Source organism: Dasypus novemcinctus, chromosome 12 (genome assembly GCF_030445035.2).
Source record: "Dasypus novemcinctus isolate mDasNov1 chromosome 12, mDasNov1.1.hap2, whole genome shotgun sequence".
NCBI classification, from domain to species: Eukaryota; Metazoa; Chordata; class Mammalia; order Cingulata; family Dasypodidae; genus Dasypus; species Dasypus novemcinctus.
In genome coordinates this window covers 80,404,845-80,431,627 of record NC_080684.1, presented here as the reverse complement: position 1 = coordinate 80,431,627, position 26,783 = coordinate 80,404,845, and the positions used below count along the sequence as shown (strand labels likewise).

The following is a 26,783-nucleotide window of genomic DNA, read 5'->3' as shown; positions in this document are numbered from 1 at the left end:
TTAAGATTCCCGTTTTGTTTTGTATAATAAGATCTGTAGATTGTCTGATTTGTGTTCTTTCAAAGTCTGGAGTATTAAAATAGGGACCCTTATTCTGTTATTGGGTTTTATATAATTTCCTTAGAAGTCCTGAGAATAATCAAACAATCCAGTTTAAGTAGAGTTTTGTAACTAAGTATTTTAGAATATACCTTACACATTTAGATTAGGAAAAAAATCATACTTGGCTGTTGAGCTATTTATCTTTTACATTCAAACCCACTTTTGAACTTTACTATGTTGTATAGGAGCTGGGACCCTACAAACTAAATTTTTCTTGCTCCCTGTTATGTTCTGCCAGTAGGAGCAGAAGATGGCAAAGAAAGAAGAGGAACTTTGTTTCCTCTTCTTGTCAGTATCTCCATAGCAACAGGACTTCATTCTAGCATGAACAGTTGATTCTAGGAGTGACAAATAGTTTCAATTTGCAGTTTTTCTAGGAAGCATTCTCTTGTCCCTTTAGAGATATCAACATCACTTGGCAATTTCCTCTCCCTCAGACTTTGCAGGACCCCTCCTCAAGCTCTTGGCACTTGGTGTCCTCTTCAGCAGAGGTCTGAGTTCCAGTTTCATAGTTTTTTGTTTTCTTTTTCCTAAGTTTCTGTGTTTTAATAATTATTCTCTCAGGAAATGGCTACTTCCTACAGTTACTATCTGCTTTATGACCTCTATCAACCTTTTGCCTTTTCAGTTCTCCATTCTTGGTTAACAGTTGATACTAAATTCTCTCTGTTAAAATTGCTGGTGTCGTTTCTGTCTTTCAACTCAACTGCAACTAACACTTGTCAGTATGGCCTTTGCAAACCAAAGTCTTGGAGATGACCAAGAGCCAGTCTTCATTTAGTCATTATTAAACCTCTGCAATTTGGTGGGCCTTTCCCTGTTTTCTTTCTCCTTTGTCAGATGCCCTTTTTTGTGGTCCCAGACCTGTTTGAGCTTTACATTAATACCCTGCTATATTATTATTGTTTGCTTTTCTGTATTTCTCATCTCAAGGCCAGGGATGGTGTCTTTTGCCTCTCTATCCGGAGTTCCTAATATAAGGTTTTTATATACTAGGTGCTTACTGAGTTTTTGAATTAATGACTGTGCTCATAGAGATTGGTTGAAAATGGCAGAGGTCATTATTAAAATGATCTGATGAAGGGGGAAGAATCTTACTTTGATAATTTTTGGCATCTGAATTTCCTCCAATTTTGAGATGTTTAAAGCAGATTTTACTATGGCATCAGAGTTTTGTTTTTTTTTAGATTTGTTTATTTGTTTATTTCTCTCCCCGCCCCGCCCCAGTTGTCTGTTCTGTGTGTCTGTATGCTTCTCTATTCTTCTTTGTCCGCTTCTGTTGTTGTCAGCGGCACGGGAATCTGTATTTCTTTCTGTTGCATCATGTTGTGTCAGCTCTCCGTGTGGGCGGTGCCATGTTTAGGCAGGCTGCACTTTCTTTTGCGCTGGGCAGCTTTCCTTACGGGGCGCACTCCTTGCCCCTGGGGCTCCCCTACGCCCCTAACCGGGGGACACCCCTGAGTGGCAGGGCACTCCTTGTGCGCGTCAGTACTGTGCATGGGCCAGCTCCACATGGGTCAGGGAGGCCCGGGGTTTGAACTGCGGACCTCCCATGTGGTAAATGGACACCTTAATCACTGGGCCAAGTCCGCTTCCTGGCATCAGAGATTATATGGTACCCGTCCAAAAATCACACACCTGAGCTTGATTGGACCTTTCAGGTTCAATTGTTCCTATATACTCTGAGATTGAATAAGCCTCTTTTTCACCAGCCCATCCTCCTTGTCAGCTCTTGTAAGACTGTTTCAGGGAACAATCTATATCTATAATGATACTGTTCAAATTATCAGACCTCTACCTATCATACCTTACTTTTAGGTAAGCCTTTAAGCTGCTCTTTCCATTCCACCTCTAATGTGCCCATAGAACAGACTCTATTTTCTTCAGTGTGTTTTCATCACTGGTACTTAAGTGTATGTCAGATGCGGGTTCATCCAGAGGGTTTTCAAGTCATCTAGTTATGTTGATTGCTTTAGACTTTTCTCTTCAATATTTAGTAGCATCACCTTGGCCAGTATCTCTCCTGTAATCATGGTACACCATGTCATGCCTATTGTAATATCCTTTAGCACAAGCTGCCTCCCTCTCAGCATATTAAATAAATAATTTCAATATGTAATTATTATTTTCTAAAACCAGACATTTGGGGACATCTTTCTATTCCTACCTTATTACCCTGTAGTGGAACATCTTTTTGTCACATAAGTATGAGTAACTTAAATGTCTTAGTCTAAGAAAATGGGATTTTAGGGGGAAAGTAAATTTTTCCTTGAAATTTCTTTATATTTGTTGAGGAGTGTGTCTTATTTGTATTCTTATTTTTCAGAGTTTTGATGGGGATTTAGTTTACATTTGACCTTTTCTTTATTTCTTTATTTGAGTTTTTATGGTGTTAAATCTCTTAAAAACCATGTGTTAATTATTTTCTAATCTTAAATTTTTAATATATCAAAGTTTGTTAACATTTTATTGGTTCTTTTTCTCATATTAAAACATCATGGAATTGTGAAAATTATTCATGTATGTTCTGTGTTTTAAGTTATGAAGAAAATCTTGTGGAATAATTAGCTAGATGCTTTATTTGTGGGTAAAATAGTGGCAAGTATTAGATTTATTGGTGGGCTAGGAAAAGAAGGGAAACCAAGGACAGAATGATACATCTTCCAAAAAAAGGTCAAATTTAGTATCTGATAACATTAAATATAGGCTATTTGTTTTAGGAGGGGAAAAAAGGTCAGTTGTAGAAACTCATTGGTAAAGTGACTTGACTTAGATTATTTAGCTACTTTGTGGAAGACTGGAAGAAGTAATCAGTCCTTTTGGCTTCTAACTCTGTTCTTTTATTATTTAACAGGTTTCACTTATTCTTTTAAGATTTTTCAATCCACACTGTATCTTTTCATTCTTAATGCTGTTTTTGTTTTCTAAACTTAACATTTTTCACCAATTTGCAAAGAATTGTGTTAATCATAATTCTTGGCTCATGATAGAGTATCCTCACTAGTCCAGGCATGGTCTACTTATCTGTATGTGCATGTATTTATATATCAGTAAAATAATTAACACCGGTGAATCCAATTTCTTAAACACTGACAGTAACTTAATGTCTACCAATACATTCTTGCTTCTCCCTGAATGATTACCAACGTCCTGAATATTGAATTTTAGTCCTTTGAGTTTTACGAAAGTTGTATTACATTTATATATACATACCTAAATAATATTTTGCTTGCTTTTTTCTTGTTTTTGTTTTAATAAAGAGAATATCATATTATAGATGTCTTTTTACATTTTTTTAATTTAAAAATTCTTTTTGAGTTAATTTTTTATTTTAAAAGAAGCTTTTTAGATTACATAAATGTTACATAAAAAATATAGAGGATTCCCATATACCCTTCCCCCCCACTTTCCCCCATTAACAACATCTTTCATTAGTGTGGTATGTTTGTTACAATTGATGAACACATATAGAAGTATTGCTACTAACCATGGTCTATAATTTACAGTATGTTTTACTCTTTGCACCACACAATTTTATAGGTTTTTACGTAATGTAATGACTTGTATTCATCATTGCAGTATCATGCAGAACAATTCCAATGTCCCAAAAATGTGCCATGTTACAATGATTCTTCCCTCTCCCTTCCCTGAGACCTTCTGGTAACTACTGTCTTTATATCAATGTTACATATTCTTCCATAACTAGAATAATAAGCCTACTTTAGCCCATATTCATTCCTCTACCTTGAGGATTTGGGGATGGTAATGCCCACTCTGCTTCCAATTGAGAAGGGGCTTAGATCCCATGGGGCAGATGGATGGGACTGTTTTGCTTGTAGTTGTAGATACTCTGTTTTTTGGAATGGGCGTTGTCCATCATCCTCCTCTTGTTAGTTATCCTGGGTGAATCTGATGAACAGGAGAATAGGTGTTGGCTGCAACTTTGCTGAGACTCAGAGCTCACCTGGCAAAGAACATCTGGAAGATTTAAATCCCTGGGGGGACAAATATTTATGGGTATAGTCCTGTTATAGGCCCAAATAAATGGGGCTAAAGAACCATGTGTAGGAAGATTATAGATGGAGTCTAACTCTGATACGTTGAGGAAGATGGGTTTTATATATTCCAAGGTAAGGCAAGGCCCACTGATGGGATGCCAATTTCCTGGGGTTGTCTGCCCTGCCCATTATGTCTAGATGTCTCTAGAACCCTCAGGAGCACCCTTATTTGAGGCACTGTTTACTGTGGCAGTCAGTGAGATCCTCCTGAGACATGCGTAAGCATAACCTCTGGAATGACCTCCCAACTCACTTTGAAATCTCTTATCTATAAAAACTCATTTAATATTCCCCCCTTTTGGGTTGGATCTTTTTCCAAATGCATTTAGTTGGTGCTTGGTATTGATCTCTTGGTGCCACGGAGGCTCATCCCCAGGACTCATGTCCCACGTCGGGGTGAAGGTAGTGAATTTATATGTTGGCTTTCACTTTGAGAGTGGCTATATTTGAACAACAAGGATACTTTCCAAGAGGTAACTCTTCAGCAATATTTATTACTGACTAAGTTTAGATTCACAATTTCATAAGAAGGTACTCTAGAGATCCTTGCTGCTCTATTAGAGAATGTAGCAGGACTCCCCAGGATGGAAATTCAGTTTTCTGTGGGTTATTCCATAGGTCTCCATCCACCAAGACAGTACCCCATGACCATATGAACACATTCATATTCTGTGGAGGCATGCCCCCAGTGTACCCGTCCCCACACATCCCCTCACCACCAATATACTAGACCAGTGATCCTCTCCTGCCACAGTTGCAACCCTTCTGCAATTTAAAAGCTCCCCCAAAACACAGCCAAGAACAATAATGATAAAATTAAAATTAAAAATTAAAAAATATTTTTTGCATTGTGCCTTTCATCACCATAAGATCTCTTATCTCTTTGTATATTGACAATTTCTTCTGTATGTTCCCCAGTTCCCACAGTTTCTGGAGGAGCATTGCCACTTGCCATTTCCTATTCTGCCATCTTGGAGCTCTAAATGTAGTTTTCTGAGACATGCTTTTTTGATTAACTATTATGTTACTAATATTCTTCCTTGCATATGGTTATAGTTCTTTCATTCTTTACCATTATGAGGGTAATTTGCTGAACAGCAAATTTACCATAATTTATTATGCTATTTATAGACATTTGGTTGTTTCCAGCAGTATGCTGTGACAAACATGTTACCATGTACATTTCTTTTCTTATATCTTGGTAAACATCTGTTAAAGTTTCTCTTGGATATGTGTCCAGGATTGGAATTTCAGAATCATTGGGTATGCAGTGTTCACCTTTACAAGATAGTACCTAACTAATTCCACTGTGGTTATAATAATACTGTTCATTTATGTGGGTTTTCCCCTTGATCAGGATTGAGAGAGGTTTGTCAATTTTATTAATCTACTGAAAGAACCAGGAAGACTAATTACTACTTGTTGCAGTAATTCAGATAATATATTATCATGACTTAAACTAAGGCCTTGCAGTAGAGATAGACTATGATGGGATTGAGAAATATGAGGAATGTGGTAGCAACAGGATTTGACTTGATGACACTTCAAAGTTTCTGGCCTATAGATGAGTTAGGGTTGTAAATATAGTCACTTTTTCTGGCCTTGCAATTGAAAATCGCCCAGATTGGTTTTGTTTTGTTTTTCTCCTTTCCTTCTGTGCCATTATTTTCTGATTTAAAAATAAAGCATTACTAATGATAGTGGAATACTGTTTTTCTCTACTAATGCTTGGGAAACATAAACTGCTTTACCTTCCTCAAGAAGAATCTGAAACTATTGTCTGAATATTAATATTATTGCTAGTTTGCATTTCACCAAATAAAATAAGCTGGATTACTCTCAAAGAGCTATCATGGATCCATTTAAAGTTCAAAGTTGTAAAAATGCTAGTTTTTAAGGGACTAAGTTAAGCAGTTTGAAGCCTAATATTAGCTTTCCTATAGTTATACTTTGAGAAATATAGTATTTGTGTGTAAGTCTATGATTGGAAAAAAGAAAGTATTATCAATTACCTGAGATGAAGAATGATAATTTGAATTGACTTTGTTGCTTTTGAATTACAGTGAAGGAATTTAGATTTTATAGAGTAGCGATGTTTCACTAGCCACCAGCAATGATTGATTTTTCAAGTATAGGAGATAATTGTCAGAGCAACTGTTTTAAAAACAGCTGTTTGTATTCTTACTGAACTGTGGTTTTCACAATTTAAAGCTTTTATTTTTAAAATCAGACAAAAATTAGTCCAGCTAAATTTCTTTTACCAAACTCTTTTAAGTGTTTGATCCAGTTTACAAAAGAATAGGTAAAAATTAATGGCCTGACATATGTTTTTCAGATACCATTTTGTTTTCCAAATCTTTGCTTTTTTGTTACGAGGATTTCTTTTTCCTTTTGTATATAACCATTTGCGTATCAAAATGAAGCATTGCCTCGAGTGGTGACAGTTGCTCTCTCGGTTCTGCTCTGAGTGAGACCATTATTATCAATAGCATCAGATGACATCTCTAATGGAAGACTGTCTGAATTCACTGAAGCTGAACAGCTGTTTCAAACAAATGCTCTTTCTGTAGAACTGCAAATCAATTGATGAAATCATAACAAAAGTATCCACATTTTGGGTGATTTTTTAAATTAGATTTTTGTCATATTTTGAAATTTAACTTATTGCCTAACATATATGCAAAAATACAAAATAATTAAAATAATTTTTAGTGGGAAAATATTATTTTCTAAAAACCAGAATATTTGGAGGGTTATTTATACCAATGAATGTGTGGAGAAATAACATTTAATATGCCTTTTAGTGGCTTTGGTAATTGGTTTAGGTTTTAGTTAAATTCTTGTTGAATCCAAGGGATGGTGGGTGGATGTCATTTCATGTACTGTAGGGGTTCCAGGGTAGTGAAATATGTGTCTTGATCCCTACAGGCTTAATAAAGTTAGCCAAATTAAATTTTCCTTGTTATTAAGTCGGTGAAACAAAATTACAATATGAACATTATATTTATTTGTTATATGAATTGCTTGGCCTTTGTAAGAATTATAAAACAAATGTTGACTGACCTATTATATTAACCTGGAGTAATACTCATTGACATTATTATAATTTCATTATTCTGGAAATGATATAACATCTTCCCAGGACTAAGTTTCTTGTGGACAGAGTTCGTATCTGTTTATTTTCCTTCCCTCATTACGTCCTCTTATATTGCCTGGGACATGGTAGGGCCTTATTTTGAATGTTTGCTCAGTAAGTAAGACTTTTTAAGCTTCTAGGGATAACTTAAGCAGAGCAGTCAGAAGGACACAGTAATCTAAAAATTTGCCAATTAATAGATTAATCTTGACAAGAGAAAATTCAGATTATAGAAGATGAGTAATCTCTAATATTTACTATCGTTCATTCATTTAACAAGATATGAGTGCTAGATATTGAATGAGTGGTGGGTAGTATTGTAAATGCTGGGGCTACGGCAGTGAACAAAACTACCTCAGGAGATTACATTCTAGTGGAGGAATCACCCACCAGTAAACCAATATTTTCTTCTTGATGTATGTCCCTGATTCCAGATATAGGGGAAAGATTTGCTTCCTAACTCTGGAAATTTAGTACCATGGAAAGAAAAGTGAGTTGGGATCTCTAAAGTAGAATTTTAAGACCTGACTCTCTGACTTTGAGAGACTTAACCAATTATTTCTTTTCTTTTTTTTTTTTTTTAACCTCTTTGAACTCTGTTTCCTTAACCATAAAATGAATTGTTGCCCTAGATGACATGTCTGTAAGGTCCCTTGTGTTGTTACAATTTGTGTTTCTTTCCATTTTTTTTCAGAGTTGCTCTGGTGACTTCTTCAGCCACTTGTTAATTATAGGCATTCCTCAAGTTTCTGACTTTCCATCTTATTATTATATGTTCTCTTAGTTTGTATAGTATAGCTCTCAAATCCGCACTGTAAATTGACTTTTTTCTAAGCTTTAGATTTGTTTAAATCTAAGCTTTAGATTTGTTCCCATAGGTTCAATCCTGAATCCTTTTTTCCTCTTAAGTTTGCTTCTATGCTCAGCAATTGGTAGCTATGTTAAGTATGATTATTACTGTTATTATTAGCTGGCTATTATTAACCTTTTTTTTTTTAAGGTGAAGTCTGCTCTTTTTTTTTTTCTTTAAAGATTTATTTCTACCCTCTCACCACCCCCTCCCTACTGTTGTCTGCTATCTGTGTCCATTCACTGTGTGTTCTTCTGTGCCTGCTGCTATTCTCATTAGGTGACTCTGGGAACTGAACTGACCCTGGAACCTTCTGGAGTGGGAGAGAGGCTGTCATTCTTTTTCACACCTCAGCTGCCTGATCTGCTGTGTCTTACTATCTCTTCTCTGTGTCTCTTTTGTTGCTTCTTTTCTGTGCCTATTCTCCACATGGGCCAGCACTCCTGCGCGGGGCAGTACGCTGCGCAGGTTAACACTCCATGTGGGCCACCTCGCCTTCATCAGAGACCCTGGACATCGAACCCTGAACCTCCTGTATGGTATGCGGGAGTCCAGTTGCTTGAGCCACATCCGTTTCCCTTAACCTTCTTAATGAATTATAATAAGGGTGTACAGTTTACTAAGATGGGTTAATTAAAATTAAGTTGGGAAACTAACCTAGCAGATCTTTAAGTGTGATCTGTGACCATGGGAAGCTCTCAGGCGGCCCTCCTTTAAAGGTTAAAACTTAATTTTCTTAACAATAAAACATTTTTTGCCTATTTAAAAAAAATTTTTTTTTACTGTGTTGACATTTGCTCTGATGGTGCATATACAGTGTGATATATAACTTGTTCTTTCTTTTGAACTATGGTGGCCTCAAAAAATGTACTCCAAATCATTAAATTTTTCACTTACATGTACTTGTAGGGGAAAAGACCCAGAAAGTTTCACTTAAGAATATTCTTGATGAAGCAGTAAATTGTATTATTTTATCAAATTTTAATCCTTCTGTACATATCTTTCTAATATTTTGTGTGATGAAATTGGAAGCATAAAAAACATTTCTGCTGCACGGTCAGCTATACAGTGAAGTATTAAACATCCATTTAAAAGGATTATGTATAGCTACATTCATTTATATAAATTAATCTCCATAACATGGGGAAAAGCTGAAATTTAATATTTGATGGGAAAAAAGCATATGAAAGAGCATGTATGGCTGGTTCAGTTTTTATGAATTTGTGTATGTTTTATAGAACGTGAATGTTTTGTAAAGTGATAATTGTTGATGTATGAACAGATACATTTGGAGTGTCAGTACTCATTAGTATATTAAGTCTGCAAAGTTTCACAGTTTTTTATTTTTAGCTTTTTTTTTTGTGTGTGTGTGTGTGTGAAGAACATATTTTAGTATCTTAAAAGACACATTCCATAGATAATTGCATGAACAACACTGATACAAAGAAAGATGAGTATTTTGTTGACCAAACTGTTTTAATAGAGGTGGGTTAGGTGGTGATTTTACTTTCTTCTACTTTCTCTTGTTTGAATTTTGTTCATCCCTTATGATATCTTTTTAAATGGAAAAACAAAAGTACTCATTACCAAAAAGCTGTGCCTAATCCAATTAGGTTATTCTATAAATTCTCATGCTTAAAAAGTATTATCTGTCATGAACTGTAACAGATGTACAATACTAATACATAGTGTTAATAATAGGGGGTATATGGAAAAAATATGCTAAGTATATTCTATGGATCATAATTAGTGGGAATATTCTGATCATGTTCTTTCATAATCTGTAACAAATGTTCCATGACAATGTGAGGTATTCATGGAGGGGTGATGTATGGGACACAAAAATTAGGCATGATTATTTTATAAGTTCACAACTTCTCTAATTAAAAAAATTAAAAGTTTCATCTGTTTGGGTAGCAAAACAAAAGCCATCATTTGAAACTTACTACATCTTTGCTCTTGATTATGGTTCACATTTCCTGATGGTAGGTATGCCTTATTTTTCCTTGTATGGCAGATATCACATATAAAGCATACTATAGACTGAAATATTCTGTCATATCACTAGTGTTGGAGGCTGAGTTGATCTAATTTAGATTGGGGCTCTAATGTGACTTGTTTAGATTTAGTTCACCACTGTTATCAAATGTTTTTGAGGGTACAACCAGGACTCTTCCTTCATCGGGCTTGGAATCTGAGCACCAGTGAGACACAGGAAATCTCTCCATGCTCTATGGCCCCGCTAACAGCTTGCTGGACTGTGGGAGAGTGCTCTCTGTTTTATAGCCCAGTTGTTTGGCATTTTGAGCAGCTGTAATACTGTTCCCCCCCTCCCCCAGATGGCTCCTCCTCTGCTCGTTATCTCTGCTCATTGTCTTTTTTAGGAGGCGCTGGGATCCGATCCTAGGACCTCCATGTGGGAGGCAGATGCTCAACTGCTTGAGTCACATTTGCTGTTTTCTTTTTTTCCCCTCCATCAACATCCCTTGGCCATTCTCATCTCTCAGTGGAGGTGCCTTCCTGTGGTGGGCATTGCCTTGCACTTGCTGAAGGCCCTGTATCCCATGGGCAGGGTTTTCTTTCAGCTCTCCTGTCCTGAATCCCCACACACACTGGTGCATTTGTGTGTGGGGGAGTGGGGGGGCAAATGAGGGGGGTTCATCTGATAACTTTCCTGTTCCGTCTTTAGCATTAATGTATTGCTGCAATACTTGGAAAGGGCTCTTTAGGGAAGCTTTGGCCAGTGAATGCAAATTTGCTCCGTGAATGAGACTGGTCAGGATTTCAGTCAGTTCTGCCAGCATCTCCCCCCACATTCACCCCATAAAAATTTGTTGAAAGCTGAGCTAGTTTCCCCTTTCTACTGCACTTCACTTTTCCTTTTACCATGAACCCTACCATGAAAACAGCTGTAAGACTTTCCTTTCCCAGAAAGGACTTGCTCTAATTGTTCTCATTGTTAAGGTGGTAATAACAACAGTTTCTACCTCCTAACCAGAAGCAGTAGTCCTAAAATCTTGTTCAACGTATTTGATATAGGTTGGCCACTCATACTGAAATTTTTTAGCCAGTTGTTTCAGCAGAGTTCTACTAGAATGGGCTATTGTCTCTGTAGGCTTGATGAAAAACTGACATTAAGGCTTGCTGACACAGTAGTCTTATATTTCCTTTCTGAAGTTGGTATTTATGAATAGAGGAAAACCCTTTATAGGTTTGTTTTTTCTGATTTTTGTGATGAGTATCCATACTATCAAAAGAAAAAAATCAGCCTCAGATACGAGTGCACAAACAATTAAGATTTTAAAGGTTTTGGATAAAAAACAAACCCTATAAGCATGATTGAAATTTTAATTCTGTGCGTCCTCATTATTTTGTCAATCTCTTTGTTTTATACAAATAACAAAATGTCTTTGAAAGAAACTTAATTTTTAAATGTTATTCCTCATTTTATAGTATTAGTCTTATTTATCATTATTTAATCACTGTGGAAAAATAATAGAAAGCTAAGAGACCAGTTAAGTGTGAATGAGTTCACCTCATTTCCTACACTATAGGTTTTATTTAAAGCCAAAATCATTGCAGAAAATGTTTTAAGCAATAAATAGAGCTATCTTTAGTGTGAAGTCATATTCTACTTGATATTTAGGAAAGATTGACAATAGCAAGATAAAATAAAAAAAACGTTCTCCATCTCAGTTTTAGATTTTAATCTTAACTTTAAAATTCTAGATTTGTACTACATGTACATTTTGCTTCTTTACATAAATTAAAAATCATTTCAGCATTGGGAAAAAAACAAGTTTTAGCCTTTCTTCAACTTTTTCTGTAATTATTAGCAAAAATTTGTCTTAAGAATGTGTCAAGGGAAGCAGATTTGGCTTTACTGATAGAGTGTCCACCTACACATGGGAGGTCCAGGGTTCAAACCCAGGGCCTCCTGACCCGTGTGGTGAGCTGGCCCATGTGCAGTGAGCCCGGGAAGGAGAGCCGCCCCGTGTGAAAAATTGCAGCCTGCTGAGAAATGGCACCACACAAACGGAGAGCTGATGCAACAAGATGATGCAACAAAAAGAGACACAGATTCCCAGTGCCACTGACAAGAATCCAAGCAGACACAGAACAACACACAGCAAGTGGACACACAGAGCAGACAATGGGGGGAGGGAAATAAAAAAAATAAATAAATCTAAAAAAAAAAAAAAATATGTCAAAGCCATAAGCAGAGGACCATAAACAGCCATAATCATTCTTAGTATCTTCTCCCTTCCTTTTTCCTTTTTAAATTTAATCTAGCTATGACAAAAAGCTAGAAGTCTTTTTGACATGTAAAAAAATGTAAAAATTATTTTGCATCATATGTACATATATACAATTATATGTATATCTATGCATGTATTCATGTATATTTATATATCAAAAGTTGAGTTCACACGATCTGATCTGCCTCCTTTTCTCCACGGTACTAACATGTTATTTGTGAAGTGCATGAGGATAGGGGTTATGTAGTAAAAGTTGGTGAGATTACTAATGACATAGCTCACAGAATTAGTATTTAGAGTATTATTGATAGACTGGTATATTAGGTCAACCAACACATATTAAAATTCAGCAAAAATTTATAATTCAGACTGTAAAAATCAATTACTCAAGTGTAGACTAGATGAAACCTGGCTTAAAAAAGCCATTTATGAGCTAGAAGGGCTGATGTTAGGCATTATATATAAATTGACTGCTACAAAAAAAGTAAAATGAATGCAGTCAGACTGAATAATGTATAATAATAGCATTTGGTACTGCTAATGACCTTTGAATTTATTTACAATTATAGTTAAACGACTAGTTCCAGATGCAACATGTTAAGAGAAATACTGCAAGTTTGGGTCTCAGAAGATAAAATAAGCTAATATTAAAACAAGGTCTAGAAGTCAAAACCCACCAGGAGGGTTAAAAACCAAATTTGCTGAATTAGCATAATTGAAGAATTGAGTAAGATATGGTGGTTTCACATAGGTAGGAAAGGTCACAATATATCATTCCTGAAGATTGAAACATTAGGGTAACAGTTGAAGAGGCAGCCTCTGACTTTGAGTCTGGCTTTTAATGCTGACTAGACCTAGCCAACAGTGGAGATGTTGTACCATAAACTTGTTCTCTTCTATTTAAAATATTTTAAGCTAACAGATTATTATCTGTAAGACAATGTTATAAAAGTAAGATTTTGTTGTTTTGGAAGTTATATTAGGTGACCTCCAGTTTCCTTTTAACTAGTTTTATAAAATAGTCTCACAGCATGACCAGGATCTGAGGACTTTGGATCCTCTAAGATTATGTCATTGTCCTTTTGACATTAAATTGTAGAAGACAGACAATAAATAACAGTACTGTGCTGGGAACTGATAAGTGTTACGAATAAAAATTATGTGGTATAAAGGGGTAGAGTCAGGGAAAGGCCCTCTGAAGAGTAGAGTAACATTATGTCAAACCTGAGTACTTAAAATAGTTTACTATATAGTTAAGTCTTTAAAATATTAAATCAGTCGTGGAGTTCATTTTAAATTATTTATTTTTATGGTAAAATAGCTATTTTCTGTAGCACAAATTAAAGATAAAACTAATTAAAAATTTATTCATAGTGTCAATCGGTCTGCATGTTCATGAAAATGATAGTGTGAAGATCCTAAAAATCCCAAAGAGGATTTTTTTCAGTAAACTACGTAAAATGTTTTATCCAGACGCTTAGAAGATTTTGATTTTAGGAAATCAATAATTTAGCATTGCTTTATTACAGGAAACAATATAAAGCTAATGTAAACAATTTTTCTTCTGTAAAGGTGTTTTTATTTTAGCATTGTATGTTTTTGTCTTGTCCTTAGCAGCTGAAGAAAAAAGTTGATATGTATAATCCTACTTAACTAGAAATGTCAAGGAGTCTATTAAATTTGGGTTATTTTTTCATTAAAATGATTTTGGCTGTGGTAATTATTTTAACATCTGTGTTTACTAGTCATTATGACTTAATTAAAATGTTGGAGTTATATCACTGAAGATAAAAAAAAATAGGGCCCTTTTGAACATGTGATTTTAATTGAAAATTTTGTAGTAAGGCTTAGCTTTATAAAGAAGTATCTTTTTCTCTTGTTGTTTTGAATTAAAAATGTCTTTCTTATTCCTGAAACAATTGAGAAAAAGTATGGTTAAAATTATTTTATAATCCAGAATTTTCTTCATTCTTAGATACTAAAATAAATGTAATTTGTACCATTTTGAGTTATAAGCTCTCCTAAATGCTGTCCAAATCCACTGTATGAAGGAATAGTTAAGGTTTGCGTGATTATTATTTTTTTCTTAACCACTTAATACCACCAAGATCAATACTTGCATTCACTGGTAAAAATATAATGTAGAGACATCTATTTCTTCCTTCAGCTTTGCCAGTGTGTGCTGCATGTATCTTAGGGCACTGAGGTTAGGTGCATAAATATTTAGAATAGTTATTTCTATTTAAAATAGCTCTTTTTGATTACTATTTGCATGGAGTATCTTTTTCCAACCTTTTACTTTGTTTTTTGTGTTTTTTTTAAGGATTTATTTATTTTTTTACTTATTCCCCCCTTTCTCCCCGGTTGTCTGCTCTCTGTGTCCATTTGCTGTGTGTCCTTCTGTGTCCCCTTGCATTCTTGTCAGGTGGCACTGGGAATCTATTTCTCTTTTTGTTGTGTCATCTTGCTGCATCAGCCCTCCATGTGTGTGGCGCCACTCCTGGGCAAGCTGCACTTTTTTCTCACGGGTGGCTCTCCTTGGGGGGCACACTCCTTGCGTGGGGGACACCCCTGTATGGCATGGCACTCCTTGCTTGTGGCAGCACTGCCTGTGGGCCAGCTCACCACAAGTCCCAGGAGGCCCCAGGTACTGAACCCTGGACATCCTATATGGTACGCAGATACTCTGGCAGTTGAGCCACATCTGCTTCTCTCCAACCTTTTACTTTTAACTTAGTTGTTTCCTTACGTCTGAGGTTGTGTCTCTTGTAGACAACATATAGATGGCTCATATTTTTTAATCCATTCTTTCAGTCTGTGTCTTTTGATTAGGGAGTTCAAGCCCTATTATTAACTAAATATATTATGTGAAATATAGATATGTGAAATATGAATATGAATAAGATTGCATATATAAGACTGTTTTTCTTTGAAGCTGAACAAATATAATAGTACAAAATGTTAATATCAGACCAAAAAAAACATTATACTAAGTGAAGGAAAGCAGCCACAGAATACTAAATAATGTATGATTCCATTTATATAAAATATAAACAAAAATGAATTTATAAAGATGAAAGGAAATTAGTGGTTAGATAGGTCTGAGGAAGGAATGCTAAGGGCTGTGGAGTGTTTTTGGAGTAATGAAATTGTTGCTAAAATATGTGAGATGATGAACGTGTAACATTGTGATTATACTAAAAGCCATTATTGATACACTTTGGGTAGAATAGCCAGAAACAGCAGCCCTGTACAGTGGGGAAACATAGAGGATTGAAAGATGAGGGAAGCAGACTTGGCCCAATGGATAGGGCGTCCACTTAACCACAGGGGAGGTCTGAGGTTCAAACTCTGGGTCTCCTTGACCCGTGTGGAGCTGACCCACACGCAGTGCTGATGCGTGCAAGAAGTGCCGTGCCATTCAGGGGTGTCCCCCACGTAGGGGAGCCCCATGTGCAAGGAGTGCACCCCGTAAGGAGAGCCGCCCAGAGCGAAGAAAAGTGCAACCTGCCCAAGAATGGCACCGCACACACGGAGAGCTGACACAACAAGATGATGCAACAAAAAGAAACACAGATTCCCGGTGCCGCTGATAAGGATAGAAGTGGTCACGGAAGAATGCACAGTGCATGGACACAAAGAGCAGACAACTGGTGGGGGGGGGGGAATAAATAAAAAATACATCTTTTTTAAAAAAAAAGAAAGATGAGGAATTTTCTTGTTTGTTTTTTATTATTATATTGAAATAATGAAAATGCTCTAATGATGATTGAAGTGATGCATGCACAACTATGTGATTATATTAATAGCAAATACCATTGATTGTACACTTTGGATGAATTGTATGCTTTATTAATATGTATCAAATTGATTTGTTTAAAATGTATATAGCGTAAGCCACATATGTAATTAAAAAACATTTTGTAGCCATGTTTTATTTAAAAGTAAAAGAAACAGGTGTAATCAACTTTAGAATATATTTTATTTAACCCAATATATCAAAAATATTGTTTCAATATGTTATCAGTCATTTTAATTATTTGGATATTTATCCATTCTTTTTGTCATGCTAAGTCTTCCAAATCCAGTGTGTAAATTAAATTAACATTTACAGTATATCTCAGTTTAGAACTCTTTTCAGGTGCTTACTAGCCACATGTTACCATTGGCTCCTGTTTTTGGAGAGCTCAATTTTGTACTGCACTTGATACTGAATCCATATATGTTGTATCTGTGTTACAAATATTACTGTTATATGAATTAATTCTGTAGTAGCATTTCTCTTCTACTTTATTTTCTCCTTATGTGTTATTTAAAACAATAGACAGGTACCATGATTAGCAGATGTTCAAGAACCGCTTGCCAGGATTCTTAAGTGGTGATGTCTATATTGTTGGATAGATATTGGTGACCATATGATTGTGTTGGAGAAAGTTGGAGTCTGAAAAGTTGGTAGTCAGCTACCAGCTCTTTGGAGTTTTGGTTTGGTTTAAAGGGCTGTGGTTTGAGGAGAGTGGTTCTCTAGGACCGTTGTCAGTTCAGTGATTTGCTAAAAGGGCTCTCAGAATTAAGAAAAACTATTGTATTGACAGGTAACAATTTATTGCAATGAAAGCTACAAATTAAAAACATAAAAGGGAAAAAGGCCACTAGGCTGAGTCCTAGAAACCAGGTAAAAACCTCCAGTTGTGCTCCGCCTGAGTTGCAGACGGCACTTAATAACAGCAACTGTGTGACATATGCAAAGTGTTGCCAGCCAATGAAACTTCTGAGCATTGGTGTCCAGGGTTTTTATTGGGGGGTCAGTCATTAGGCATGCAGTGACTTAGCAATTGCTCAGTGTCCAGCCTTCTCTTCTTCAAAGGTCAGACTGATAGAGTGTGACTCTGAGACCCAGGCATACAGAAACAGGTGTTTACCATAAATTACAATGTTAGCATAAACTGTCTGGCTGGCCCAAGGCCTCAGGTATCAAAGGTAGTCTTATCAGGCAGGATAGTCCCTGGGTTCAGAGGTTATCTCCCAGGAGCTGCTTAAAGAGACCTTTCTTTATACAGAGTGAATCTGGTACCTTATAAAGTGGGTGTCTCTATTGTAATGTCTTACAGAAACAAAAGGATAGATGAGATTGGCAGTAGCTCAGTTCACTATAAATATCTAACAGTTTATTAACAAAAATATTAAATGGTTTTGATTACTATCAAGCTAGAGTTATATAAAAACTGACTATGAGAAGTGAATAGTCTAGTATGTGAGATAGCCCTACAGTTAACAGGTTTCTTAGTTGGAGTCAACTCTTAATAGTTTATTTACTGCCTCCTATAAATTCATCTTGCTTGGTGAAATATGTGTATTGTCTCTTCTAACTCATCAGAACCTCCATTTCTACCTATGATGGAGGAATTTGTAGCAGAATAAAGCTCCTGCTGAGAAAAACTAGATAGAGAAGGGGAAGAAAATCAGTTTGAAGGCATTAGAGTCAGTTCTAAGGCAGCCATGACTTGAGCCAAGATTCAAGAGAGAGGGGAGTGGATGTGGACACACAGTTGAGCACCTGCCTCCCACATGGATGGCCTGCATTTTGTTCCCCATGCCTCCTGAAAAAACAAACAGTAAGCAAAACAAACAAAAAACCCAACTCAGGGAAGCAGTGTGGCTCAGTGATTGAGTGCCTGCTTCCCACATGCTAGGTCCCAGGTTTAATCTCTAGTACCTAAAAAAAAAGAAAAGGAAAGGAAAGGAAAGAAAAAGATTCAGAAGAGAAGGGAGTGAGGCATGTTCTGTACTGGGTTTCTTTTTGAGGGGTTTTCCAATTCTTAAACTTTGTTGGACACAGGAACAAACGGTGAGCATGCAAAGAGGCTAAGTGAGGAGTCAAAGAAGTTGAAGTAGTTGTATATATATATATATTTTATTTATTTTTAAAAGATACTTAGATTACATAAAATGTTACATTAAAAAAACAAGGGATTCCCATATATCCCAATTCCCACACCTCTCACTTTTCCCCACATTAACAACTACTTTCATTAGTGTGGTACATTCATTGCAATTGATGAACACATTTTAGAGCATTGCCACTAAGCATGATTATATTTCACACTGTAATTTACACTCTCTCCCACTCAATTCTGTAGGTTATGGCAGGATATATAATGGCCTATATCTGTCATTGCAGTATCATTCAGAACAATCCCAAGCCTTGAAAAATCCCCCCATATTATACCTTGTATTGAAATTTCAATAGACATTTTGGTTCTGGCCCTAAATTCACAAATGAATTCCTTGTGAGGCCATACCTTAGAGTGGAGACAAACCAGAGATAAGCCTGTCTTTACAGTGTGACCCAGTCTTTGATTAGATTGAGGTGTTCTGCTCCTTCTCTGACTACCTGTCAGAAAATGAAATCTCTGGAGAAAGGTAACGTTATCCAGAGCTTCTACATTTTTCATACTTCTTTTCATATAGTTATTTGCGAACAGTGTTTGTCATTCAATCAAAAATTTGGCTTTTCAACAGGATCAAGAGAAAAGGAATAAAAAAGATTTTGTAGTTATAGACAAAAGCTTTAATGTAAATAACATGTTCATTAAAATTGATGCCAAGTTGGAGAACTGGAATCTATAGAAAAGAATCAAATGAAAATTCTAGAACTAAAAAATATAGTAACTAAAATTAAGAAGATAATAGATGAGCTTAACTGCAGATTGGAAAGAGGAAAAAGAGGTTTAGTGAACTGAAAGATAAGTTAGAAAATATATAGCAGCATGGATTTGTCTTTTTGGTATTATGACCAAATCAATCTAAAGAATAAGAGCTTTTATCTGTAATAGTTGATCCCAACAAAGCACATCTCTTATTTTAGAATTTATGGGTTAAAAGAGTCCTTATTAGAGGGTATTTGCCCCCTTGCTATTTTAATGTGTTGATTCTTTTTTTTTTTTTAAAGATTTATTTTATTTATTTATTTCCCCCCCCCTTTGCTTGTTCTTCTGTGTCTACTTCTCCCCTTTGTTGCATCATCTTGCTGCGCCAGCTCTCCCGGGGTGTGGGCCTTCAGCTCTCCGTGGGTGTGGGCCAGCCTGTCTTCACAAGGAGGCCCTGGGAAGTGAACCCAGGGCCTCCCATAGGTTAGACGGGAGTCCAGTCAGTTGAGCCACATCCATTTCCTGTGGTGATTCATTTTTAAATATAGTGAGCATATAATAGAAGTGGTAAGATATTAAATTGCGATTACTTATAAATTTCTACTCAATACTCATCCCTGACCTTTGAGCAAACAAAAATTCCTAACTAATGCCTTATGCAGAGGTCACTTTTTCAGCAAATTCACGCCACTTAGGAAAGAGCCTTAAAATGAGAAAATAAGCAAAATACTTATTATAGATACAAAATAGATATCCCAGAGCTGAATAATAAAATTTATGCATTTTACCTCTATCATAGGGGAGCCATAAAGCCCTTACACTTAGTTGGGCTAATAGTTATGATATGCTTGTTGATATGATAAGAGTTTACAGCGAACCAAAAACAGTGAATTAGAAGGGAAGTTATGGGTAAATTGTTGAAAAATTGGTTTTGGCAGCAAGTATCTTGTTTCATAAAGTCTAAGACTCCATTGAGTTGTATGAGTAACATAATTTCAGACTTTACAGGAGTTGCAAAAATAACACAAACCTTATGCAGAGAACTCCAATATACTTCCACCCTCGCAGACACCAAGATCCACCAGTTTTAAAATTTTGACATATTTTTGGCATTTGACAGTTTGAATATAATTTGTCATGGTATGGATCTATTTGGTTTTATTCTATTTTTTTTCCCTCTTCCTTTTCCCTCCTCCATTGTCTGCTCTCTGTGTCCATTTGCTGTGTGTTCTTCTGTGTCTGCTTGTATTCTTGTCAGTGGCACCAGGAATCTGTGTTTCTTTTTTGTTGTGTCATCTTGCTGCGTCAGCTTTCTGTGTGTGCGGTGCCACTCCTGGGCAGGCTGTGCTTTTTTCACGTGGGGCGGCTCTCCTTCTAGGGTATACTCCTTGCATGTGGGGCTCCCCTGTGCAGGGAACACCCCTGCGTGGCATGGCACTCCTTGCACGCATCAGTACTGCACGTGAGCCAGCTCACCACACGGGTCAGGAGGCCCTGGGTTTGAACCTTGGACCTCCCATGTGGTAGGCAGAAGCTCTGTCTGTTGAGCCAAATCCACTTCCCTGGGTTTATTCTATTTGAAGTTCGTTGAACATCTTGGATGTGTCTATTCATGGTTTTTTTGCCCTTAAGTTTGGGAAATTTTCAGATACTCTTCCCCTTTCTCTCTTTGTTCTCTTTGTGTGACTCCCACAATGCATATATTGGTACACTTGCTAGTATCCCACACATTCTGAATTGCTGTTGAATCCCCCTAGGGAATTTTAAAATTTCTGTTACTGTGGTTTTTAGCTCTGTTTGGTTCCTTTTCATAATTTCTCTCTGCTGATTATCTGTTTTCCTCTGTTGTTTTAATAATGGCTCTTAGTTTTTTGTTGATATTTTCCTTTAGCTCTTTGAGTATTTTTAGGGCCATTTTTAAAAAGTCTTTGTCTGCTCTGTCCCAAATATGATTTCCTCATTTTCATTTGCTAGTACTTTAATAGTCTCCTTTGTATTAGCCATTGCCTTCTTTTTTTTTTTTTGTATGTTTTTTTATCTTTTGTTGAAACCTGAATATTTTGATACCTAATGTGTTATTGCTGAAATTTAGACCCTGTTCCTTAAGGTGGTATACAGTAAGTGTTGTAGCAGAGATTTCCTTGAATGCCGGGAGTTAAAAAAAAAAAAAAAATAGAAGGAGAAGAAAACACCTTTCCCAATCTTCAAAGATTGGCCTTTGCAAATGCTCTCCTTCGGGCTTGTTTCACCATACAGTGAATTTGAAGAATAGCTTCAGGCAAAGCATGGGGTCTTTCCTGGTCCTTTCTGTGTATGTATTTTGTTTTGGGCAAGCACTTGTGGCCCTTGGAATTCCCTTGTTTACATCGATATGAATGTCCTCTTTTCCCTAGGAAACAACATCTCCTTATAGTCCCAGGAACTGCACTTTATGCCCCCATCTTGCTGGTCCTTGTCAGAGGCCTCCACGATTTGATTGCTCTCCCACAGTATTCTGTAGGAGAACTCTGTGAGCTACCTCTACACACATGGCAAGTTCTGGGATGGCAAGCCTGCCATCAGTGTGCTGGGTCAGTCCGTCAGGCTGCCACCAGACAGAATGGGCCAGACATACAAGCTCCCAGTATGTGCAGAGAGTTGCCTTGCTCCTTCCAGAACTGGAACCAGGGACTTGTACTGGGAATGCTGGCTGACTCTGAGGCAAGCCAGTGGAGGTGGGGGAAGGGCCAGCCATAGATCTATGAGATTCTACAGTTTATTGCAGGGATTCTCAACCAGGAGTCCACAGACCCAAAAATTTCAGGGGGTCTATGCGCCTGAATTGAAAATATTCAACTCGATTAGATGTCTAACATGATAATGTGTGTTGTCTTGTCAAATAATACATCACAGTTTGATGTTCTTATTCAAGATAAACAGCAGCAGTTTGCACATTGACATGTCTTTAAAAAATGAAATTTAGCTTTAACTTGCCTATATTTTTTATATATTGGATTCTTATTATGTTAAGAAGCAAGCACATATATATAGTATTATATCACTTTTTTTAAGATTTATTTTTATTTATTTAAACCCCCCCACCCCCCACCATCCCCATTTTCTGCTCTCTCTGTCCATTCGCTGTATGTTCTTTGTCTGCTTCTATTCTCAATAGGTGGCTCCAGGAACCGATCCTGGGGCCTTTTTAGAGTAGAAGAGAGGCGCTCATTCTCTTGTGCCACCTCACCTCCCTGGTCTGCCGCATCTCTTATTGTCTCTCCTCTGTGTCTCTTTTTGTTGCGTCATCTTGCTGTACCACCTCTTCATGTGGGCCAGCACTCTGTGCGGGGCAGCACTCCTGCACGGGCCAGCATTCCGCATGGGCCAGCTCTTAGCTTGGGCCAGTTTGCCTTCACCAGGAGGCCCTGGGTATCAAACCTTGACCCCTATATGGTAGACAGGAGCCCAATTGCATGAGCCACATCCACTTCCCTATACCATATGTTTTTTATTTTAGTAGTTCTTTTTCAATATAAGTAACTGATAACCTTTGTAATTTTATTCTATACATTTAGAAACATTCTTGTGGGGATGTTTTGGTGTAGGTGTGATATATTTATTAAACAATACACAGTATAGTATGGACTTAGTATGATTTTTATTTTGATTAGCATGTTCTGAGTGCAGTAGATAACTGCCTGAAAAAAGGTTGGTAACGCTGTCAGAGATGGTTTTACAGCGCTGTGAGAAAACTCAAATTTCTAAATGTTTGGTGAAAATGACCAGTTGAACAGATGTTGAACTGTGTTAGGTTAGCAGGTATTGAAATTATGGGAGTCATAAAACGTAATTTTGAATAATCTTAAAATTTAATTTAAAGACATGCTGATGTTGCGTGTCAAACCCATCTGCCACTAGTCTGAGAAGGAGTCTGTGGGGAAAAAAAATGTTAACAACCCCTGCTTTATAAGATGCCTTTTCCTTGATTTGGCACATACCCTGTTACTGCAATCCTTTAACTGTTTTCTGGAGCCTTGAGAAAATTTTTTCTCTAATTTCTTGTTGCTTGTTCAAATCTGTGGAGTGACAGAACCCTGGAGTATCTCATTGTGCCATCTTGATTGGGGCCACAGTTACATCTTGACACCCCATTAATTGTAAGATGCATCCTAGTTTCAGAGATGTTCAAGTGTGTGTGTGAGGGGGGAGGTAATATAGTAATTTGTTTCAAATCTCAATTCTATCATTTATTATTTGTTTGACTTGGGTCATGTAACTTCTGATCTTCTGTTTCCTCCATTGTGAAAATGGAGATAGTATAAAGTTAAGAAGACAAAATGAATTAGATCTGAAAGTGTCTGGAATTGGATCAGCATTTGATATTTGCCAATTTGGCTTTCTTTTCTTCCTTCTAAAACTTGGCACTGTTAAGATAACAGGAAGAGATCCCTGACAGTCTTCCAAGGAAATAAATAAAACAAAACCCCATATCCCGTTTATCAGCTATATGAGAACTTAAAAAAAAAAAGTCCTGGTTGGAGCTGTTTAATAAAGTATCAAACATCATCTTCATTTTCCCACTCCCTTACATGGTTTTTTTTTTTTTTTTTTTTTTTAAGATTTCTTTCTTTCTTCTCACACACCTTGTTGTTTGCATTTGCTGTCTGCTCTCTGTTTATCTTCTTTTTAGGAGGCACCAGAAACTAACCTGGGACCTCCCATTTCGAAGGAAGGCACCCAATTACTTGAGCTACCTCTGTTCCTGCACTCCTTATATTGTAAGATAACACTGACTGGTTTCAATGTGATGAGTAATAGTGATGGAAATTAAGCATTAAAATAATGTATTTTCACTATATTGGTTTTTTTAAAAGTACCTTAATTTAGGAAAATTTCCAAATCTTTCTTATGTTGTGATGCTTTAGATATCAATCTTTAGTTATGATGATGCCATATAAATATAGCATTAATCAGAGAAGGTGGGTCTTTTTAATGAAGAGGTTGGATTTTGTGATATTTGGCAGAATTGAGGATTCCTCATTATATCCCTATTTTTTCTTGAGAATTAAAATATAATAACTTTAATTTGTGTTCATTTTGTTCTCTTTCAGAATTTTTCAAGTCACATTAAATTGATAGGATGAAAAAATTTAAGAGAAGGCTATCGCTGACGCTTCGAGGAAGTCAGACTATTGATGAATCATTGTCTGAATTGGCTGAACAAATGACGATTGAAGAAAGCAGCAGCAAGGATAATGGTAAATACTCAGGGGAGGGGGAGATTCCCCCCCTTTAATTACTTTATAAATAGAATTTACTTTCCAGATAAGTCCATAATAGCTTCCTTCTGTTTATTTCTCTTTCTCATTCCCTGGTTTCTAAGGAAACAGAAGACTGTATTATTTTTGCTTGCTTACTTACTAGAATATTCCATTCTTACTCCTAACAGTGTTACTGTACCTGGTCTCCAACCCTGATGAATTCTCCTATCTCATTTATCTTTCCTTTTTTCAGTATTTCTTAAGTAAAAAAGAATACATTGCATACTAACTATATAATATTATCCTAATTGTTAATAACTATTTAAAAATTAACATTTAAGTATCATTGTTATTCTTAAAACTTCAGCTTAAAAGTACATAAAAAGTTTGTGAAATTCCTGTTTCTGGCTTCATCATAGTTTTATAGAATTCTATATGCATTTTGACTATCCATATAGATGGTAAGTTTCATCACATGGGTGAATCTTATTTTATATTTACTATAGAGGTCTATCCATAATATTAAGTTCACTTATAGTAGACAGGCATGTAATGTTTTACGTATTTGAAAGTATTTTTTACAATGTACAGTAGTAGGGCAGCACATGTTAATATAAAATAAAAAGTACTTGTAAAATCGAATGGATTAAAAATCCTGATGAAATTTATAGAACAAGTCTACATATGCAAAACTAAATAGCCCTTGGAATGTCATAATAATAGCGAAGAAGGAGCTTACAGGAATGATTGTCAGTCTCTTAAAATGTCCAGATTATCTGGCAAGCCTTCTTGTTTGTGCCTAAAATTCTGCTGTTAGAGATTTGTCTTGCCTAAAATTAGGAACATCCCCAACCCCTCCCACTGAATGCAAATGCCTCAGGTATGAGAGAGGAAAAGGTATAGTGGAAAGGACTCTGGACTTGCAGTTAAAAGTCACGGGTTAGGATTTGAGCTCTGCAAGCTGCTAACTGTATGGCTCTGTTGAGTCATTTATTCTACCTGAGCTTTAATTTCCTTATCTTTTCCTCAGAAGGGTCATGATTCAAGTTTACTTGGCTGTTTGTTATCAGAGCCAGTATGTTAGAACCCAAGTTTCTTTATATCTAAGTCCCAAGTTTATTTCAAAGTCTACAGCATTACATCTTCTCTGCTATACCCTCTTCTTTTGTTAAGGTTATGTACAATTGTTTTGTGTCTTTTTTTAAACATTGGTGAAAGAGAGATAGACCCAGAAGGAAATTTAATTGAATATGACTTAGTTATATAAAGGAGGGAAGAAAACTGCATTTGGGCCAAGTCTCAAAATGATTTTTGTAATGTCTTAACTTACTTTTTATTCCTCTTGTCAGAGGATCTCTGCAAGATAACATGGGGCAAAATCCTTAATTCTCTCTTGTTACTCATCTCTCCTCCTTGAATTCTTGGGCTTAATTAAGCCCAGCATGCCCATTCTTATGATAAAAGAGGCTTGCCAGTATGTTTGCCCAGGGTATTCAGGGATAAAAATAAGTACAGTATACATATTAATGAATGGCTTCTGGAATGTGTTTTTAATGGGTATTTGACTGCAAAACAAACCTCTCCTTTAAAAATAAAAGAACATGAATCAAAATAAATATACTTTTTAGGGAGCTAATTAATATTTTAGATTAATTACATATTTTCTGAAATATTTTAGTATTAACTATCTTAAAACCACTTAATTTGGGAGGATTTTTCAAGTAGTATATATCATTTGCTTTATTAAATTTCCTTTTATTATAGTAATAACTTAGACAGCAGGAGAAAATAAGAGTTCTGTTGAGTTTCCTCTTGACCTGAGTTACTTGAAATAATACTTAAAGAAGTCATAAGAGACTTTGATTACTTTTGTGTTGCAGAGATTGCTGGTAACATAGACTACCTCTGAGTTAAAATCAGCTTTTGTTTATTCCTTTTGTGAACAGCACATGGATTTAACCAACAGCTTTGACAGAGATTCTGTACCTTTTTGGATTCCTATCAGTGTCTTATAGTTGTTTCCAACATACTCTTTCCTTACAGAGTTTATTTTAGAGCATCAAAAGCTCCTAAGTTAGGTATATAAATAGTCGAAGTCTATTTGTTACCTAACCATATGGTTTAATGAATGGGGAATGATAGACTTTAATTTTTGAATGATCGTCTCACACACAATATAACCAGTTTATTAAGCAAAAGTCATCTTTGCTAATAGCCAAGTAATGACAATGCTAACCTAAGGAGTAGGAGTAATAAAGTTTATAATTTCCCTAAGTAAACTGCCTTTGAACCAATTTTTGGTCTTCCATCTCTTGTTCAGTCACAAGCATGAGCACCTTATAGAAGTGATGATTGTACAACAGTGTGAATGTACTAAATGCCATTCAGTTGTGCACTTTAAAGCAGTTAATTTTATGTTACATGAATTTCCCCTCAATAAAAAAAAAGATTAGTTCATCTGAGAAATTATACCTTTCCTTCATAGACTTCA

The 26,783-nt window shown here is 36.1% G+C and overlaps 1 protein-coding gene across 4 annotated transcripts in view; it reads left to right on the top strand.

Moving 5' to 3' along the window:
* The window catches only part of CDK17 (cyclin dependent kinase 17), a 97,687-nt gene that overhangs the window by 21,935 nt on the left and 48,969 nt on the right, over positions 1–26,783 (top strand). For 2 of the 4 annotated variants that reach the window (XM_058308569.1, XM_058308570.2), the window contains exons 2-3: positions 23,722–23,809; positions 24,143–24,289. In XM_058308569.1, coding sequence (XP_058164552.1) covers positions 24,172–24,289 — 118 coding nt within the window. In that variant the 5' untranslated portion in view covers positions 23,722–23,809; positions 24,143–24,171. The remainder of the gene's footprint in view (positions 1–23,721; positions 23,810–24,142; positions 24,290–26,783) is intronic. The other 2 variants (XM_004464131.4, XM_012527422.3) reach the window with 1 other exon arrangement.